This window comes from Podarcis melisellensis (assembly GCF_964234715.1).
Source record: "Podarcis melisellensis genome assembly, chromosome: 13".
Taxonomy (NCBI): domain Eukaryota; kingdom Metazoa; phylum Chordata; class Lepidosauria; order Squamata; family Lacertidae; genus Podarcis; species Podarcis melisellensis.
The window spans coordinates 13336555-13358489 of NC_138545.1; the positions used below are offsets into that span (position 1 = coordinate 13336555).

The 21935-nt window shown below is 40.7% G+C and overlaps 2 protein-coding genes across 2 annotated transcripts; both read right to left on the reverse strand.

Moving 5' to 3' along the window:
• Positions 1–613: 613 nt before the first annotated feature.
• LOC309354507 (vomeronasal type-2 receptor 26-like) lies at positions 614–4916 on the reverse strand (the record flags this gene model as incomplete). Its single annotated transcript, XM_081884679.1, has 4 exons — positions 4062–4916; positions 2294–2521; positions 1642–1768; positions 614–1515 (listed from the first exon to the last, which is right to left on the reverse strand). The coding sequence occupies exons 1-4, from the start codon at positions 4896–4898 to the stop codon at positions 614–616; spliced, it is 2094 nt and encodes a 697-aa protein (XP_081740805.1). The 5' UTR covers positions 4899–4916.
• A 5604-nt stretch (positions 4917–10520) lies between these two features.
• On the reverse strand, positions 10521–20052 carry LOC309354505 (vomeronasal type-2 receptor 26-like; the record flags this gene model as incomplete). The annotated part of the gene is made up of 4 exons (XM_081884677.1): positions 19198–20052; positions 15660–15887; positions 12233–12359; positions 10521–11422 (listed from the first exon to the last, which is right to left on the reverse strand). The coding sequence occupies exons 1-4, from the start codon at positions 20032–20034 to the stop codon at positions 10521–10523; spliced, it is 2094 nt and encodes a 697-aa protein (XP_081740803.1). The 5' UTR covers positions 20035–20052.
• Positions 20053–21935: the final 1883 nt, after the last annotated feature.

Sequence of the window (21935 nt, forward strand, 5' to 3'; positions counted from 1 at the left end):
GAGTATGTTATCTCACAGTACATTGATAAACTATGGAACTCAATGACATAGGAAACAATGGTGGGGGCAGTGCATTTGCGGCTTGACACTTTCCCACAGGCATTTGGTTGGTCTGTGAGAGTTCAAGCTGCTGGACCAGATGGGCCATTGGCCTGATTTAAGATGATCATCTTCCATTTATACGTTCTTGGGTATGGAAAGGTTGATGGTGAAATATGACTGTGAGCAGTACAGAACAATAATTCATAAATGAGTACTCGTATATTCCATGGCCACAATTGTACAGTTTCACAGATCCTATTGTGTTGAAAGCTGTAAGACAACTTTGATCATTCAGAATTAAGGACAGATAAAAATTTCCTTGCATATATTTTGACAAGAATGGTTCTGAGTCTTCTTGTCAGCACATGCTACAAGAGAATAATGAATGTGTAAACGTATGGTTGTTTTCCTCAAAGCAGATAAGTCAATTTTACAAATGAATTTTCAACTATGGGAATTTGGATTCTAGAAAAAATTATAAAAGGCTGCAGCTGTACTTATATTTCCAAATATTCTACTGTACACACAGAGAAAAGCACGAAAGACAGCAAAGGGCAGGTTTCTCATTTCTTTAATTTTTCTTCCTTATTAGCTGTTCTCTATTGTTCAGCTCAGGCCTCAGAATGATTATGTAACATTTTGGGGAAAAGATGCAACCCAGCAACCCACCACCGGAGGATAAGATGGAGAAGATCTCCACAGCCACCATGTATTTTCCCTTGGTGCTCAGATAGGAAGGAATAAAGGACAGCCAAACACTGCAGAAGACCAACATGCTGAAAGTGATAAACTTGGCTTCGTTGAAACTGTCCGGTAACTTCCTGGCAAGGAAAGCCATAACAAAACTCACAGTTGCCAGGCAGCTCATGTAGATGAGGACACAGTAAAACATGGCCACAGACCCCTCATTACATTCTAGTATAATTTCTTCTGTCATTGAGTACATGTCCACATCTGGGTATGGGGGAGAGGTTGCCAGCCACACAGTACATATGCCTGCTTGGACTATGGAGCAGGTAACAAGAATGGAGTGCCCTAGTCCTTTCCCCACCCATTTCCTAATCCTGGAATCTGGTTTTGTAGCCATGAAGGCCAAAACCACCATGAAGGTTTTTGCCAGGATACAAGAAACAGCGGTTGAGAAGATGATGCCAAAAGCTGGTTGCCGGAGGAGACATGTGACCTTCTCAGGTCTCCCAATGAAGAGCAATGCACACAGGAAGCAGAGCAGGAGAGAGATGAGGAGAGTGTAGGTGAGGTTTCGGTTGTTTGCAATGACAATGGGTGTGTCATGGTGTTTCATAAATATACCTAGTACCAGAGCTGTGATCAAGGAAAGGGAAAGAGAGAAACACGCCAAACTGATGCCCAAAGGTTCTTTATAAGACATGAAACTTATATCCTTGGGTAGACATGCATCCCGGTTCTTGCTTGGATAGTATTTGTCTGGACATTTATTGCAGTCATTCATATCTGGTGGGAAAGAAATATATTAGGTCATACATTTCAGTTTGGTGAAATGTTTACTTTCTGTCTGAGAAAGTAATGCTAAGGACTGAGTCTGAGTCTGGATCTACTTAACCTATTTATTTCTCCTACCATACTGGTTTGCAATCTTCCCCTCTGCACATGGGATGCAATCGTAGCAGCAAGGTGGCTGTCCCTCCTTCACTTTCTTGCTGGATCCTGGAAGACATCTCTCAGTACAGAGAGAAAGAGGCCGAGTCTATTCCGTAAATGAAAGAGCAGAAGGATCAGCAAGAGAACAATGAGTTTGGAAATCTTCATGTTCCTGGGCCCCTCTCTATGTTACTTAACTGAGTCAGCACCATATATATAATGGCTATTTTTTTTAGTAGTAGTAATGTTTGAAGTGATGTCATACTCCCTCTATTGTTCTGGGATGTGTAGTTGTCGTGCTTACATAGCAGTTCCCCACATTTAGCAAGAAAGGCAAAATCTTGGGGCTTATCTATCCTCTTTTCTTCAGTTAAAAATCAGTATTTTAAAATTGTTAAGAAATATTTATAAAATATTTCTAAATATAATATAATAAAATAAAATATTTGCCTTTATTCCTTGAGTGACTTCTAGCAGTAAGCTTTTGGCTCTTAATGTGGTACTTGGATGCTTTGGTCATATTCTACACAGTGACATGTAGTTTAAAAGACAATGAGTAGACATGCAGGTGAATATTCATTGCTTATGCAAGACTGAATCTCCTTGGAATTATATAACAATTTGGCCCTACCTGATTAAACCAAACGTTCCATGTTATGGCATCTTCATCAAGGATGAATGATTGGTCTGGAGAAGCCTGTGGATCTATCCTCCCAACACTCACTCTTTGCAAACTTTGGTTGTTGAATATAATCCAATTGACAATATTCAAGCTAGATACCACCTCGCCATGCTGGTTGATGAAGACCACATCTCCAGCCGTATTGTTAAATGAGATACTTCTCAGAAAGTGATGGAGCTAGATTGAAAACAGAAAAAGCATGTTTGTATAAGGCTGCAATTCTAATACATGGCTAAGGTATCTTTATCCTGTGGGCAGGACCTACAGCAAGTGGTGGGTGGTGATACAGTCAACTGTGAGTGGAGTCAAGTCCAGGGATGGAGAGACCACCAATTTTCTCTCTCCCACATCCCTCTCCCTTTCCCCGTTTTAACAACCTTTCTTTAACTCCCCCGCCCCACACCTCTTTTCCTCTCTCCCTGTTCATCTCAGGAGACACCAGAGTGGTGTGTGATCACCTGATCTGAGGGAGGATTTGGTGTATATGGGATAGAGAGAATGCTGAACATCTCTCTTGACCATTACAACTGCCTCTTATCTGTGAATGCAGTGGCATCCCATTGGTCTCCATACTTCTCCCATGGAAGTGATTTTCCTTGTCAGAGATGAAAAAGCAAGTTGACAACATTTTATTTTTTAAAAAAATATATTTTTATTAAAGTTTCAACAAATTTAACAAAACACAACATAAAAAACACAATACAAAACAGAATAAAACAAAAAACATATATACGTTCAATTCTTAATTTCTTGTAACTTACTTTCCCGACTTCCTCATACCTCCCCTTTCTGTATTCCAATTTCCAATTTATTTTCAGCAAATCCCTCCCTTATTTTTGACTTACTTTTAATATTGCTTACTCTCTTTAATTTAACCATTGTCGCTAATAACTCCTTCATTTCTAATCCAACATCATTTAACACTCATTAATTTTGCTATATTTCTTTAAGTAGTCCTTAATTTTTCTCCAGTCTTCCTCCGCCGTTTCTCTTCCCTGGTCTCGGATTCTGCTCGTCATCTCTGCCAAACCCATATAGTCGATCACCTTCATCTGCCATTCTTCCACGGTGGGTAAATCTTGTGTCTTCCAGTACTTTGTGATGAGTATTCTTGCTGCTGTAGTAGCATACATAAAAAATGTTCTGTCCTTCTTAGACACCAATTGGCCAACCATACCCAGGAGAAAGGCCTCTGGTTTTTTAGAGAACGTGTACCTAAGTACTTTTTAAATTTCATTATAAATCTTTTCCCAGAAAGCCTTAATCCTTGGGCATGTCCACCAAAGGTGGTAAAAAGTTCCCTCAATTTCTTTACATTTCCAACATTTATTATCAGGCAAATGCTAGATTTTTGCAAGCTTGACTGGGGTCATGTACCATCTGTAAATCATTTTCCTAATATTCTCTCTTAAGGCATTACATGCCGTAAACTTCATCCCAGTGCTCCACAACCTTTCCCAGTCAGCAAGCATAATGTTATGACCCATATCCTGAGCCCACTTAATCATTGCCGATTTAACCGTCTCATCTTGTGTGTTCCATTTCAGCAGCAAATTATACATTCTTGACAAATCCTTAGTACTGGGTTCTAACAGTTCTGTCTCTAATTTTGACTTTTCCACCTGGAAGCCAATTTTCCTGTCCATAAGTTGACAACATTTTGGACCTTGTGGGGGAATAACAGGCCTCTTCAAGTTGAGGATGTTTAGCCTATTACCTGCCAAAACTGTTGATTCTGATTCTTCCCTCTCCCTCTGTATGCCATTTCTCTGTTCCTGAGTCTGGATGAGAACATCGCATGTAAAGCATGGGCCATGGTGTAGACAGCACTGTGGATGCTGTAACTGTGGCCTGTCATGCTCATTTCAAAAAATGACCCGGGAAGGCTCTCCAGCTTCTCTTCTCCGGTGCAAATATTCCCCTCCACCTTGTCTGCAGTCATATCTGGAAATACACATTCAAAGGCTTGTTGCCAGAAGTCCCTGATAAAACCGTCCCCACCTGTGCTGGAAGGGTTTCTGTGCACAACATACTGATGAAATCCTGGTGGGTTTCTGAAGTGAATTTCAAAGGATATAGCACCATTGAATATTCCTGCATCCCAGTTCCTTTGAATGACTAATGAAGTGAACTCAACCTGGGCCGTTATTATCCATACTTTACTTTTTATATTGTATGTCATGTCATCATGTACTGATAGGTATGGAAGCCATCTCAAAATTGTCATGTAATAAGATTCTCCATAGGCAACAATTATATTAGCTGTGCTGCTAAAAATTTTATGATTTATACTTGCCCCCTGTTGTAGCAATCCATACATTTCAGAAATAAAACTTAAACTGGGGATTCTTTCTAGGAATGCAAAGCAGACACCACTCTTGGTAAATATTGGGGAAATGGTTTGCAGAAATCTTTCTCCGTTGTCATTGTCCATTGCAATAACTCCAATCCATGTCCACCTGAAATGCAGAAGCAAAGAGAGAATTCCCTCATACTGAAGGGCTTCTGAGGCTGCCATCTGGTAGAAGGGAAGCCCTGGGCTTTTATCATTCATCACCGGAGCAGAGCCATAAATGAGCTAAAAAGTAAATGGAGGAAGAGTAAAAGAGACAAAATAGATTCCTTTCACAGTATTCATATACATTATGTGGTGAACACTATTAGTCAAATATGCCCTTTGTCAACATTTCAGGGTTTGGTGCATCTCTCTCATTTATACAAAAGACATACATGCAGATGGGCTGAAAACTGGGATCATCTCCCATTTGTGGTTTAGAAACCTGTGCTTTGCTGAATGGAGAGGGGCACTGTGTCTGTTCTTTACTATCATTATGAATCTTGTTAACACTTGATGTCTGGAGCAGGGCATTGTGTCTACTTCACTCTAAAACAAACAAAAGGTTTTTTTATGTCATTGCAAAATTTGGCAGGGTCTTGTAAAATGGATAAAACTGGATGGGGGAACATACCATGCCCCCAACAGCAGATTTCCTGGACATTATCTGGTTTTGTCAGAATTGCAACTTGGGTTAGATGCACATTTCTTCTCTGGAGCTTCGTCTTTCTTCTTCATGATGCACATGGCCCCTCACACAGCAAAACTGTGCTGATTCTTCTCAGACTTTATTTATGAACATTTATTTCAATTGTGAATCAGCTGCTAACTACTTTTACTGTTCGCCTGCGGAACTGGATGGTATCTGCAGATTGCCATAACTTCTCTGTATCTTTAATTATGTTGGGTGTGATGAAGAGGAATAGTTATTGTACTGGTTCCTACCTGTAAGGTTTCTTTAGCTGTAAGCAATTCCTAACCCAGCAGCTGTAAGCAATTACTAACCCAGCAGCTTATTTGACATGCCCTCCCCACTAATTTTTCCACTGGCACCTAAAATCTTATTTCTTTTATCCAGTAAGCAATTCCCCCCCTTTACTCAGCAGCTCAATTCGGAAACCCTCCTAACTAAGCAGAAAATGATGCATAACCAAAAACTGCTGGTGAGAGAGAAGCCCACTCTCCCATCGGTGACATTTGTTATATACTGTAAGTGATCTAAATTTGTGTGTAAGACGGGAGAGTTACACATTTTTTTCAGGTATTGCAGTAAAGGTAAAGGGACCCCTGACCATTAGGTTCTGTCGTGACCATCTATGGGGTTGCAGCCCTCATTTCGCTTTATTGGCCGAGGGAGCCGGCATACAGCTTCCAGGTCATGTGGCCAGCATGACTAAGCCACTTCTGGCAAACCAGAACAGCGCACGGAAATGCCATTTACCTTCCCGCAGGAGCAGTACCTATTTATCTACTTGCACTCTGATGTGCTTTCAAACTGCTAGGTTGGCAGGAGCTGGGACAGAGCAACGGAAGCTCACCCCATCGGGTGATTTGAACCAACGACCTTCTGATCGGCAAGCCCTAGGCTCTGTGCTTTAACCCACAGCGCCAACCACGTCGTCACAGGTATTTCAACCTTCCCATTTATTCAGGTTTGTCTGTCTGTTGTTTGCTTATATTACAAATATGTACCATCTTTATTTTCCAAGAATCACAAGGTGGTGTACATGGTTCTCCTTGCAATTTCATCTTAATCCGGAACTGATGCTGAGGAACCTGCCTCTTCTCTATGCAAGCTAATAGAGGTATTGATCATGAGTGTCCTACCTGCGGAATCTTATAGATATCCAAAATAGTTGCCACATAAAAGGAGTTTTCAGAATCCAGTCCCCCAATGACCCCTGCCAGATAATTCTCAACATCACATATATAGTTAGGGACAATTTTTTCCACCATGGATAAAAGCAGCAGTGTTGCGAGATATGTGCTCCTTGCACTGATATAGCTGTCATATAAGTGGAAGCCCAAGGTGATATTGGGTAAGATGTGAGGGTCTTCATTGATCTCCTTGACTGCAAATGCCAAGGCCACAATGTGCTGGTAAAGCTTAGGCACCACCCTAGAATGAGAGTTGCAAATGTATCAGCAGGAACTTCGAAAGATGTATTCTTTCACATATCCACAGAGTAGTTAATCATATTGAGTTCAGTGGGGTTAACTCTCAGTCTGATCCACTATTGAATAGCTCTTATCAATAGAAGGTTCTATCTGATGTTTATTTGAAATCTCCTTTCTTGTAAATTGAATACCCTGATTTGGAGCAAGAGAAAACAAGCGTGTTCCATCTTCCTGGTGACAGCTCTTGAGATATTTTACAATGGCTATCATTCCTCTCCTCAGTCTCATCATAGATAAACTTACCAAACCCCCTCATCCGTTCCCCATAAGGCTTGGTTTCCAGACCATCTTTGTAGCCCTCCTCTGCACATGTTCCAGCTTGTCAATATCCTTCTTAAATTGTGGTGATCAGAATTGGACACAGACTTCAGGTGACCAAGGCAGAATAGAGCAGGACTATTACTTCCTTTGATCAGGACACTATACTTCTGTTGATGCAGATCCCTTGAACCTTACCACATGTATTACTGGCAAGCCACATTTTCCTCATCTTAGATTTGTGTATTTGTAGGTACCGCTCTTACTTTTGTTTTTAAATATTTTCTAGTATCTAGAGTAGGGGTTACTAATGTGGGGCTCATGGGATGTCGTCCCTTACATGTCGGAGGTCTTTTTCTGACACTTACAAAGTCTCTGGTCTCTCTGGTCTCTCCCTGCAGTGACTTCATTTTCGTGAGTCAGTGATGGTCATTGGAATTCACTGAATTCTATACTTAATAATAAGTACCTTTCAGTGCTGAAACAAAGCTTAGTCTAAGTTCAGAAAATGAAAGCATAAGGACATTCAGCTTCAGAACACGTTTTTAAAAATACATTATTACTAATACTAAAGGCCTCTCCTAGACACACAAACGTGCATACATTTCAGTATTTATTTCTCTATCCAGAAATGGGAATTCTCCTATATTCTCTGAATTCACAAGACATTTGTTCCATTTTATTGCACCAGCATAAGTCCCATTCATATCTAAACTGGATTCCCCCAGGTAAAAGGGTAAACATTTGCTGCCTCACTCATTATTCTGAGGCTGCAACCCTAGGTTTGATCATTCCTTTGATGTAATAAAATGAGTGGCTTAGTTCTTACACGAGCTCTTCAGGCAGTACTGGTGGGGGTTCCTCAGTGAATGTTGCTGGAGAGGCGAGGAAGCCACCATGGAAAACTATGCCACCAATGAGGAACTCTCCTGGCTGATGATACATGTGAAGTGGATGGTGTGGACCTTGGAGCCTGCATTTTGCTTTGTGAGTCTCACATACATTGTAAGAAATCAGTTCCAGCAGCAAGAACACTAAAAACACCATCTTTAATACAAAGGCAACTCTTTGTTTTATGCAGAAACTATGTTTTTTTCTGGGAATACTAGAATAGGTTTTTCCAAGATAAAAATTGTCTCATTTAAATGGTAGATTAATTTCCTGAGAGTACACAATACGGAAGTATCCAAAATTAGACTTGCTGATCCCAGACAGTATTTAAATAATTCTGATTAAGTTGTAGTATCCTTTGTGTTATGTTGCCAGTGGCCAGAGAAAATACACAGGGATTTTTGAGGAGCAGCATATTAATTGTAGCCCTGTTAATAACCAAGCAGGATTGTAGTTGTTCATCCAATGCTCGAGATTCTCTGTGGAATTGCAGAAGAAAATTGCTGAAGAAAATATTCAGAACTGTTATTTTATTTCCCCTTTCATTAGATGATAATAGACCAATGGTGTATGGGTGAAATTAGATGTTAGAAGCTCATAATAGAATACCTTGTAGCCAATGGAGACTCCAAAATGTAGCATGGTGTAGTCAGCATCTTGGAATTTGGCTGAGTGGAGCTGGAGTCACACCAGCATCTGGCATGACTGGCACGGCTGCTCATTGCTGTTCTGTAGCATTACAGTTGTGTCCACTGGCTCTCAGCCTCCTTCCTCTATGCCTTGGGAAAGCATTTTTGCTCAAACCCTCAAGGGCCAATGCCCCTGTGATTCTGGAGAGGTTGAGTTGGTGCCCCAGGTCCTCCTGTATGACTCCTTTTTATAGAGCCTTGTGTAAAATCTCTCTTGATTTTGTCAGCCTCCATAAGCTAGAAACTTAGGGAGAAAAAGTATTTCTGAAATCTGTCAGGTGCAGCTGAGGGTACTCATGATTCCTAAAGTTGCTGAGCCGAACTTTCTAGCCTTTTGGGTGAATTTAGTTCAGTGTCTACCTTCATTCAGTGATGCTGATATCTCTGGCTTCTTCTGCAAACTTCTGCATTTTATTTTTTAATTATGTATGCTGCTTCACTTTCACTAGGGCAAGGGTTGGGGATGTGTGGCACTCCAGATGTTGATGGATTCCAAAACCAACCAACCCCAGCCAGTATGGAAAATGGTCAGCAATGATGAGGGCTGTAGTCTAGTACTATCTGGAGGGCTAAAAGGGGATTAAAAGCAGATAACAACAAAAGAAATAATATGTTTGCCTGTGTTTTTATATTTGCTGTAAGCCAGTCAAAGGGCCCGGGGAAAGACAGGTGGGTGGGTTATAATTAATAACATTATTCCTATTCTTCTTCTTATTATTATTAGTCTTACTTCCTTCCATTTCTGTCTCCACTTGAATACCCTGGACCTTCTACAAGGAGGGCATAATCTTACAGACAATACTTAACAAGCATAGTCCACAGATGTCGAAACAGAAATAAATGTTCTAAGGTTTAATGGTTTACTTGCATTCCCCATTCATCATGGCTAGATCTAATCAATTTTATCTGCTCATCAAACATTTGATGAAGGGTGCCAACAGTCAGTGAAATATCCAACAATATACTTATCACATATATGATACGTATATGTATTAAGTATAGAGTGTTCTGATACATCACATGTGTTGGTGAAATAAAACTTTTCAATTGTGGCTCTCCATCTGCAAATGTGTTGCGCAGTGAGGACTTTTCCAAGGACCAGAGGGCAGAATTCATTTACATTTTCTTATCTAGGACTCTGAATTTCTCCAACGAGACATGATTCAGAAAAAAATCTTTGGGGGGAGAGGAACCCAATTCAATGGGGCATATGTTATCTCACAGTACATTGATAAACTATGGAGCTCACAGACACAGGAAACAATGGTTGGGACAGTGCATTTGCAGTTGGGTACGGCTTGAAGGTTTCCCACAGGTATCTGGTTGGTAAGTGAGAGTACAGGCTGCTGGACCAGATGGGCCATTGGCCTGCTTCAAGAGGATCATCTTCCATTTATACGTTCTTGGGTATGGAAAGGTTGATGGTGAAATATGACTCTGAGCAGTACAGAACAATAATTCATAAATGAGTACTCGTATATTCCATGGCCACAATTGTACAGTTTCAAAGATCCTATTGTGTTGAACGCTGTAGGACAACTTTCATCATTCAGAATTAAGGACAGATAAAGATTAATTTGCATATATTTTGACAAGAATTGCTTTGAGTTCTTGTTAGCATATGCTACAAGGGAATAATGAATGTGTAAACATATGGTTGTTTTCTTCAAAGCAAATAAGTCAATTTTACAAATGAATTTTCAACTATGGGAATTTGGACTCTAGAAAAAATTATAAAAGGCAGCAGCTGTACTTATAGTTCCAAATATTCTACTTTACACAGAGAAAAGCATGAAAGAAAGCAAAGGGCAGGTTTATTATTTCTTTAATTTTTCTTCCTTATTAGCTGTTCTCTAGTGTTCAGCTCAGGCCTCAGAATAATTATATAACATTTGGGGGAAAAGATGCAACCCAGCAACCCACCACCTGAGGCTAAGATGGAGAAGATCTCCACAGCTACCATGTATTTTCCCTTGGTGCTCAGGTAGGAAGGAATAAAGGACAGCCAAACACTGCAGAAGACCAACATGCTGAAAGTGATAAACTTGGCTTCGTTGAAACTGTCCGGTAACTTCCTGGCAAGGAAAGCCACAGCAAAACTTATAGTTGCCAGGCAGCTCATGTAGATGAGGACACAGTAAAACATTGTTACTGACCCTTCATTACATTCTAGTATAATTTCTTCTGTCATTGAGTACATGTCCACATCTGGGTATGGGGGTGAAGTTCCCAGCCACACAGTACATATCCCTGCTTGAACTATGGAGCAGAAAAGGAAAATGGAGTAGCCTAGTCCTTTCCCCACCCATTTCCTCATCCTGGAATCTGGTTTTGTAGCCATGAAGGCCAAAACTACCGTGAAGGTTTTTGCCAGGACACAAGAAACAGCGGTTGAGAAGATGATGCCAAAAGCTGTTTGTCGCAGGAGGCACGTCACCTTCTCAGGTCGGCCAATGAAGAGCAATGCACAAAGGAAGCAGAGCAGGAGAGAGATGAGGAGAGTGTAGGTGAGGTTTCGGTTGTTTGCAATGACAATGGGTGTGTTGTGGTGTTTCATAAATATACCTAGTACCAGAGCTGTGATCAAGGAAAGGAAAAAAGAGAAACACGCCAAACTGATGCCCAAAGGTTCTTCATAAGACAAGAAGCTTATATCCTTCAGTAGACATGCATTCCGGTTCTTGCTTGGATAGTTATTGTCTGGGCATTTATAACAGTCATTCATATCTGGAAAAAAATAAGGATATGGTCCTTAGCTCCTTTAACGACAGCTTGCTGAAATGCTTACTTTCTGTCTGAGAAGAAAAGAGCTCAGCTCAAAATAAAACATATGTCCAGTACTCTGTTATGTGGTTCAGAGTGATGTCATCCTATAATCAACTCAGGCAAGGCCATTCCTTCTCATGATATTTGAATGTATCATCACACTAGCTTGAGTGCAGCTTATGTAAGTCGGAAGGAATGACAAGGACCAGTCTGGATACGATTTGAATCACATACCACCTAGCTACTCTCAATGCAATTTTATTCTCATTTGATTAACATACTCCAACTCTCTCTCTAAGTTTTGACCCTGTATACCCGCATTGTTCAGCCTGTATGCTGAGATTAAGCTCTGATTGCCTTTTGTCAGTTCTCCCGTTGCAAGATGTGAGGTTACAGGGAACCGGGCACAGGGCCTCCTTTGTAGTGGCGCCCACCCTAAGAATGTCTGACCATCAGATGTCAAGGAAATAAACAACAATCTGACTTTTAGAAGACACCTGACGGCAGCCCTATATAGGGAAGCCCTTAATGTTTGAAGTTTTACTGTGGTTGATGTTTTAATTTGTTGGAAGCTGTCCAGCATGGCTGGGTCAACCCAGTCACATAGACTGCATATAAATTATTGTTACTACTGCTACTACCACCAATATCTGAAGGACAATGAGGCAGGGACACACATACAATAACTTCTATCTTCTTTTGAAACTTAACCTCAGCCATCCTGACACCTTTCAATCAAATGGACCCATTTAATCAAGGTCTTTCCCTTACCATCCTGGTTTGCAATCTTCCCCTCTGGACATGGGATGCAATCATAGCAGCAAGGGGGCTGTCCCTCCTTCACTTTCTTGCTGGATCCTGGAAGACATCTCTCAGTACAGACAGAAAGAGGCTGAGTCTAATGCATAAATGGAAGAATAGAAGAATCATCGAGAGAATAATGAGTTCAGAATGTTTCAGGTTCTAAGGCTCCTCTCTATGTTTCTAAACTGACACAGAATGCCTCTACCAAGAGCAATTGCTACTTTTCTTTTTAGTAGTAGTAATGTTTGGCGTGATGTAATATCTCCTCTATTGTTCTGGGTTGCACAGGCACACTTTGAAGTTACTCTAGTGTCTCTGTTAATCTTGTTATAATCGCTACTTCTTAGTATGTTGTCCACTAGGTAGACATCTCTAGAATTGATTTGGTGTTGGTGGCTACACCTATCCTTTTTTAAAAAAAATAATTTTTATTCATTTTTCAAACACATAATAAAAAAACAAACAAAACACAAAACAAAAACATACAGAACTTTTAAACATGTATAATTTCATAATCTTATTTTCATACACCTTCTTTCCTCCGACTTCCCCATACCTCCCTTTCGCTGCATCCTTATTTTGCAATTCTTTAGCAACCCTTTGGTCAATTTGTCTATTAGTTCCCTTTCATTAAATTTCCTTAAATTTATTAGTTACAGCTGTAATTCTCTACTTCTTACCCCTTGACATCTTAACACTCCTCAATTTTACAACAATTTTTAAGATATATTTTGAATTTCTTCCAATCTTCTTCCACTGTCTCTTTCCCCTGGTCGCGGATTCTGCCGGTCATCTCTGCCAGTCCCATAAAGTCCATCACCTTTGTCTGCCATTCTTCCAGAGTAGGTAGTTCTTGCATCTTCCAAAACTTTGCCAAAAGAATTCTTGCTGCTGTAGTAGCGTACATAAAAAAGGTCCTGTCCTTCTTTTGCACCAATTGGCCAACCATGCCCAGGAGAAAAGCCTCAGGTTTCTTAGGAAAAGTCTACTTAAGGACTTTCTTAATTTCATTATAGATCATTTCCCAATAGGCTTTAATCTTCGGGCAGGTCCACCAAAGGTGGTAAAAGGTACCTTCAGTCTCATTACATTTCCAACATTTATTATTGGGCAAATGATAAATTTTTGCAAGCTTGACTGGGGTCATGTACCACCTATACTGTAGATCATTTTCATTATGTTTTCTTTTAAGGCATTACATGCCGTGAATTTAACACCAGTGGTCCATAACTGTTCCCAGTCAGCAAACATGATGTCATGACCGATATCTTGTGCCCATTTAATCATAGCTGATTTCACCGTTTCATCCTGTGTATTCCATTTCAACAGCAAGTTATACATTCTTGACATATTTTTTGTATTGGGTTCTAACAATTCTGTTTCTAATTTTGACCTCTCCTTCTGAAATCCTATTTTCCTGTCCTGCTTAAATGTCTCATTTATCTGATGGTAATGCAACCAATCTCGAACTTTGGACTTTAATTTCTCATAACTCTGAAGTTTAAGCTTCTCACATCTTGTTCTAGAATTTCACAGTATTTTGGCCATTTAGAGTCCATATTAAGTTTTTTCACCGCCTTAGCTTCCATTGGTGACAACCACCTGGGAGTTTTACTTTCCAACAAATCTTTATATCGAATCCAAACATTATATAATGCTTTCCTGACAATATGGTTTTTAAAACTTTTATACACCTTTGCCTTGTCGTACCATAAATATGCATGCCAACCGAAGTTATTATCATACCCCGGTGGCTACACCTATTCTTGGACCCATCAGATGCTGTCTGGAGAAGAGTTCCTTATAGTTCCAAATAAGGGTTTTTTGAGGAATGTGTTCTTTATGACTTCTCATACAAAAATAAAATAAAAATTATGGACAAATACATGAATTGGAATGATGCTATCCAAGAGATTTAGCACTGAGCATGTTAAGGGGAAAATATACTTTACAATACATATTTTGAGATACCTCTCTTTTTTCAGACTGATGCATCCATTCCCTATGCTCTTCATACTTTTGCTCTCAGCCCCCTCCTTCACTTTCTGTATCTTCACCACTTTTCCTGCTTCCACCTCTTCCATTGGCTCCCTTAGAAGACTAGTGGTATCCTGAACCTGCTGTTGCTGTCTGTTTTCACTTTTTTCCTCCTTTTCCCAACCACTTCATTTCTCCACTTTTCTCACAAGAAAGGCAAAATCATGGGGCTTATCAATTCATACATAGTCTTTCACTCAGTTCATAACCAGCATTTAATATTTATAAAGAAATCCCAATTTCTTTGGTTTATTTTGCAATAATTTTCTTTATATACTTAGGATTCTGGTTGCAGTCTTTCAGAGGGGAAGAAAAAGAACCCATTTTATTAGTCCAACTGTCCTCCTGTGTGCACTGTTTGATGTAAGAATGTTTCAGGGTCAACATGACCATGCAAAAATCCACTGGATAGCTAATTGGTCTTTCAGATGTACACCCTCTAGTGCAGGGGAAGTGTATGCCAAGGCCATGATTGGCTGAAAGAAAACATGCCCTCCTGTGTCCAGGCCTTTTCATAGAAAAACTGGTATTTGACTTGGGCCTACTGATCCACATTCAGATGAAGATAGTGTGATGTAAAAATCACATTTGTGTGGATGGAGCTTGTGTTGGGGGTCTGTGAAGGGTTGGGATTAGGGTGAGACAACCTAGCTTTCGCTATTTTCGTTTCAATCAGATTCCCCAAGGTAAGTTTACACTGTTAGTCTTTTATAGTAAAAGGGTTCTTCTGTTTTGTAACCTCCTTAATGAAATACTTGCCTTTATTCCTTGTTTCGACAGAGGGCTGCACTCAGATGTCTTCTAAAAGTTGTGTAGGTCTTTTATCTCCTTGACATCTGGAGGGAGGGTGTTCCACAGGGAACACTATTCTAGGGATATACATGGTGAATTGGCTTGTTTATATATAAAGCGCTTTATCCAAACCTTTAAGCCTGGGATTCCCATGGCAACCTCATACAGCTCATTGGTGCACGCCCAGGCCCTCTCCTCTACCATTTTAAATTATTTTTGTTAATGTAATGAATTTTGCATTTTAAACTGAAGATGGAGCCAAAGTGAGTGTAGAGTGGCATCTAGTGGCACCTTAACTTTTCTCCAGAATGTTTCTGGACCCCACATGGGGCCTATAGAGAAGATAGAGGGAGCAGACAAGCTAGAGACATAAGTTACATAGAAGCAGTGGTGGGCTTACCTGCCCCTCCCCAATATTTTATTCAGGTTGTTCACCCTGCTTTGGCCATCCACTAATCAGTAACTTGCAGTTCAAAAGACAGTGATTAGAAAGGCAGGGGGATAAATATTGCTTAAGCTATATTGAATCTCTTCTGAATTACGGTAGATAAGAATGTGGACCTACCTGATTAAACCATCTATGCCATATTATGGCGTCTTCATCAAGGGTTAATTTTTGGTCTGGAGGAGCTTGTGGATCTATCCTCCCAACTCTCACTCTGTGCAAACTTTGGTTGGGAAATATGATCCAGTTGACAATATCCAAGCTAGATGCTGCCTCTCCATTCTGGTTGATGAAGACCACATCTCCTGCAGTATTGTTAAATGAGATACTTCTCAGAAAGTGATGGAGCTAGATTGAAAACAGAAAAGACAGGTATTTAGAAAAGACTACAGTCTAATACAGGGCCGTGCAACATTTTTTCCTTGTGTGCAGAGCATTCAGCGAATGGTGGGTGGTGATTTAGGCAACTGTGAGTGGAGTCAGGTCCAAGCATCGAGAGAGCCAACCCATTTTCTTTCACAAGTATGACAGTCTTCTTTTCTTACCCAAATTATTGATAGTCTCTCTCTCCCTGTCTACCTCCGCTTCCACTGTTTATTGGACCAATATATTAAATTCCATGTTCAATTTCTTGAGGTTAACTGATGATGTCATAACTTCACAATATACCGTGATTTTTTAAAAACGGTGACAGAAGTTCTCAGTCCTGCCAACTTTTGTTATTTCAAACAATGTATTGGAAAACTTTGATGCTATCTAAGCCTTGTAATGCTGGATTCAGCTGATACTACTGCCGTTAATGCATGACTGACTAGGCTAAAGGCCCACAGACATTACCTCAGGCCCCCAGTCACCTCAGAACAAATTGTAGGAAAATATGAGAAGTGTGAAGGAATCATGCTTATTCTCTGATACGAGGAATAAACATCTTCACTTTTTGTGGCTTAAGGACAAACTTCCTTTCATCCGAAGTTCATTTTTTTGTACTGAGAATATGTGACTTGTATGATCAAGTTGGCTGTGGCTTTGTGCTTCGTCACCTGGTCTTTAGGATTACTTTATTTTGTATTACCTTTAAGACTTAGAAGAAATATCCACAGGAATTGCTCTGTTGCTAAGAAATGTCTTTGCAGTGTGTAAAACAGAGGTCATTCCTAGACTGTTTGAAACTATAACAGAGGGCAACAACTTTAGTGTTGTCTCCAACTATGCTTTCCTCAGACCCATTTTAATTAAGGAACCTAAATAATATTACAAGTTTCACAATGAAAGGACAAATTTTACCAAGGAAATTCAGGGTATACTGTGGTACCTCAGGTTAAGTACTTAATTCGTTCTGGAGCAAACAAACTACACTATGAAGCCACAATTTCTTCTTGGCTTACTAACTGTGGTTTTTTTGAGCACACCAAACCCAAATCACTGGCTTGGATTTATCACAAAGTCAGGGACCATGGTTTGTTTACTCATCCTAGCTGAGGAGTGAGGCTGGAGCAATCTCCACATTCATTATAAACTTTATAATGACGTGAAAACTGGACATTTGTTTCTCAGTAGGAGATGCCTGTTCTCAGTTTTCAGAAGAAAGGAAATCACACCTATGGTTTTTCTGTTACATTTTGGAAGTAAAAATTCCCCACCCTTTTCTTTTTTAACTCATTGTTTTTGATTACAGTGGTACCTCGGATTACAGATGCTTCAGGTTACAGACTCTCCTAACCCAGAAATAGTACCTCAGGTTAAGAACTTTGCTTCAGGATGAGAACAGAAATCTTGCGGCACCAGCGGTGCAGCAGCAGTGGGAGGCCCCATTAGGTAATGTGGTACCTCAGGTTAAGAACAGTTTCAGGTTAAGAATGGACCTCCAGAACAAATTAAGTTCTTAACCCAGGTACCACTGTACTGGCTTTTGCAAAGTAGCTGTTGAAATGTACCAAACGTATTCTGGCATATTATGAGTTGAAACAAGTGTTATCAAACAAAATATTTGTAAAAATGATGCAAATAATTTCTGAGAGATGTGATTTATTTTTCAATATGCCTAAAGGTAAAGGTAAAGGGACCCCTGAACATTAGGTCCAGTCATGACCGACTCTGGGGTTGCGGCGCTCATCTCGCTTTATTGGCTGAGGGAGCCGGTGTACAGCTTCCGGGTCATGTGGCCAGCATGACTAAGCCGCTTCTGGCGAACCAGAGCAGCGCACGGAAACACCGTTTACCTTCCCGCCTAGTGGTACCTATTTATCTACTTGCACTTTGATGTGCTTTTGAACTGCTAGGTTGGCAGGAGCAGGGACCGAGCAACGGGAGCTCACCCGTCGTGGGTATTCGAAACCCAGGACCTTCTGATCGGCAAGTCCTAGGCTCTGTGGTTTAACCCACAACACTACCCGTATCCCAGATCTCAAGCCCTTCTTCCCCACACTCCCTTTATCATCTTTCCCTTTCTCCCTCTCCATGAGACACAGTGTTGTGCAGCCACCTGCTCTGAGGAAGGATTTAGTGGATATGGGCTAGAGAGAATGCCGAACCTTTCTATTGACTATGACCACTACTTCCTTTCTGTGAATGCAGATCTCAATGGGATGCAAGGCTTCTCTCATACAAATGCTTTCTCCTCAAATACAGGGCAGTAACCACTCAAAATAGAACACAACCATCATTTCCCTTTCCTCTGGGGGTATACTGCAATTACGTAGTCCAGATTTGCAAGCGGCACAGTATGTGGGGAATCATCTAGGAAACCATCATATCAATGCCTTCTTCTCTGTCAGCAGAATTATAGATTCATTTCTGGACGCTGCCCAAATTTTTGAACTCTGAGAGGAAAGACTAAGGTGACAGCATTTTGTGAACCCATACATATTCAATAGTGGGGTGGGTGCCCAGTGCCATATAATATTTCCAAAATAAAACCATAATCCTCAAAAGGATGTGCCAGAGTGAAGACTGTTGGGAGAACCCTCCTGGCTATCAGCAGCCCCCTCCTCCATTTCTCTGAGCATCCTCTGGTGAGCATTGCTCTGGAAAAGGCACCCCCTCCCTCTCCATGGCACTCCAACAGCATAAACCAGCTTGGTTTATGCACACTAATCTTCTGGCTTAACACAGCAAGAAGAATGAAGCATCATAGATCTAAACGACTCTTTATTTACACTATATTACATGGGCATGGACTCTCTCTCATCCAGCTCCAAGAGAAAACAGGCAAACATGAAAGTACATCACATAATACATACAGATAGGGCTTTATCCAGTTCTCACACTTCCTCACAAAAAGACCGTGTGATTTGCACTAATCACAAAATGCAGACTCGGAGGACTGAAATTGCTGGAAGCGTGAGAAAGAAGGCTACCTGCAGAAGAATTGCAGGAAAGGCCAGAAGCCCAAGAGCTCTGGGGCAGGAGGGACCAGTGGCAAGAATCGTAGCAAGCCTAGCTCTACCCAGACACATGCTTTGATCACACCAAGACCTCCCCAACTATCCAGAATGAAGCATCTTCGCCCTAGTGCATCCCTTTCATGAAGGTAAGACGTTGGGGAGGGGGATGATAGATCAACTGTGATGTCATGCACTCCCCCTCCCCCAGTGTTGGGCACAATTCTGATTATGAGGAAACAACAGAGCTCTCACTCTTGAGGATGTACAAACTTTACCTGCCAAAACTGTGGATTCAGTTTCTTCCCTCTCGATCCATACACCATTCCTCTGTGTCTGAGTCTGGATGTGGACATGGCATGTAAAGCATGGGCCATGGCATAAACAGCACAGTGGATGCTATAACTGTGGCCTGTCATGCTCATTTCAAAAAATGATCCAGGAAGGTTCTCCAGCTTCTCTTCTCCGGTGCAAATATCCCCCTCCACCTTGTCTGTAGTGATATCTGGAAATACACATTCAAAGGCCTGTTGCCAGAAATCCCTGATAAAACCGTCCCCATCTGTGCTGGAAGGGTTTCTGTGCACAACATACTGATGAAATCCTGGTGGGTTTCTGAAGTGAATTTCAAAGGCTATAGCACCATTGAATACTCCTGAATCCCAATTCCTTTGAAAGACAAATGAAGCAAACTCAACCTGGGCCGTTACTATCCATACTTTACTTTTTACATTATTAATCAAGTCATCATGTTTTGATAGGTATGGAAGCCATCTAAAATTTGCCATGGAATAAGACTCTCCAGAGGTCACCACTACGTTAGCTTTGCTGCTAAAGATTTTGTCTCGTATATTGGCCGCCCGTTCTAGCAAGCCATACATTTCAGAAATAAAACTGAAATCGGGGATTCTTTCTATGAATGCAAAGCAGACACCACTCTTGGTAAATATTGGGGAAATGGTTTGCACAAATCTTTCTCCATTTTCATTGTCTGTTGCAATGACTCCAATCCACATCCACCTGAAATGCAGAAGCAAAGAGAGAATTCCCTCATACTGAAGGGATTCTGAGGCTGCCATCTGGTAGAAGGGGAGCCCTGGGCTTTTATCATTCATCACTGGAGCAGAGCCATAAATGAGCTGAAAGGTAAATGGAGGAAGAGAAGAGACAAAGTAGAGTTCTTTCACAGTATTCATAATCATTATGTGGAGAACCTGTTAGTCAAATATGGCCTTTGCCAACGTTTCGGGGTTTGAGTGGCTCTCTCTCACATATACAAAAGACAAACATGCAGATGGGCTGAAAACTGGGATCATCTCCCATTTGTGGTTTTCAAACCTTTGATTTGATGACTGGAGAGGGGCACTGTGTTTGGTTTGTTTTATTTTATTTATAAATCTTGTTAACACTTTGATGACTAAAGCAGGGCATTGTCATTGTGTCTATTTTACTGTTTAGGGAAGCTTTTAATGTTTGATGGACGATTGTATTTTAATATTTTGTTGGAAGCCACCTAGAGTGGTTGGAGAAAACCCAGCCAGATGGGTGGGGTATAAATAAATTATTTTTATTATTATTAAAAAACAAAACAAAGATTTTTTTTATGTCATTGTAAAATTTGGCAGGGTCTTGTACAACAAATAAAACTGAATGGGGGAACATACCATGCCCCAAACAGCAGATTTCCTAGACATTATCTAGTTTTGTCAGAATTGCAACTTGGGTTAGATGCACATTTCTTCTCTGGAGCTTCGAATTTCTTCTTCATGATGCACATATGCCCCATCACACAGCAAAACTGTGCTGATTCTTCTCAGACGTTATTTATGAACATTTATTTCACTTGTGAATAAGCTGCTAACTACTCTTACATACCATGCCCCAAACAGCAGATCACCTAGACATTATCTGGCTATGTCAGAATTGCAAGCAATTTCCCGTTTCCAACAGCAACTCAATTCAGATACCCCCCTCACTAAGCAGAAATTGCTACATAACTAAAAGGCTTTGGGATATCATCAGAGGCTTTGGGATATCAGTGATCTAGATGTGTGTGTCAGACAGTGGGAGTGACATATATTTTTTCTGGTATTGCAACCTTTCCCCTTATTTAGGTTTCTTTCTTTCTTTCTTTCTTTCTTTCTTTCTTTCTTTCTTTCTTTCTTTCTTTCTTTCTTTCTTTCTTTCTTTCATTATAAGGATCTCAAGGTGGTGCAAATGGTTCTCCTTCCAATTTCATCTTCACCCTGAACTGCTGATACACCCTGAACTGATGCCGAGGAACCTGCCTCTTTCTCTATGCAAGCTAATAGAGGTATTGTACATAGGTGTCCTACCTGCGGAATCTTAAAGATATCCAAAACAGTGGCCACATAAAAGGAGATTTCAGAATCCAGTCCCCCAATGACCCCTGCCAGATAAGTTTCAACATCACATATATAGTTAGGGACAAATTTCTTCACCATGGATAAAAGCAGCAGCGTGGCAAGGTATGTGCTCCTTGCATTGGAATAGCTGTCATATAAGTGAAAGCCCAAGGTGATGTTGGGTAGGATGTGAGGGTCTTCGTTGATCTCCTTGACTGCAGATGCCAAGGCCACGATGTGCTGGTAACCCTTAGGCACCACCCTTGAATGAGAGTTGCAAACTGTTTCAGTAGGGACATCAACAGTTATTTCCTTTTACATACAACACATTTTACATACTCTCAGTCTATTCTACTGTTGAACAGCTCTTATAAAAAGAAAGTTCTTCTTGATGTTTATTTGAAATGTCTTTTCCTGTAACTTGAATACCCTGATTTAGAGCAAGAGAAAGCAAGTGTGTTCCATCTACCTGGTGACAGCCCTTGAGATATTTGAAAATGGCTATTATATTTCCCCTCAGTCTCATCATAGTTAAACACACCAAACTCCCTTATCAGTTCTTCATAAGGCGTGGTTCCCAGACCATCTTTGTTGCCCTCCCCGGTACATGTTCCAGCTTGCCAATATCCTTCTGAAATTGTAGTGATCAG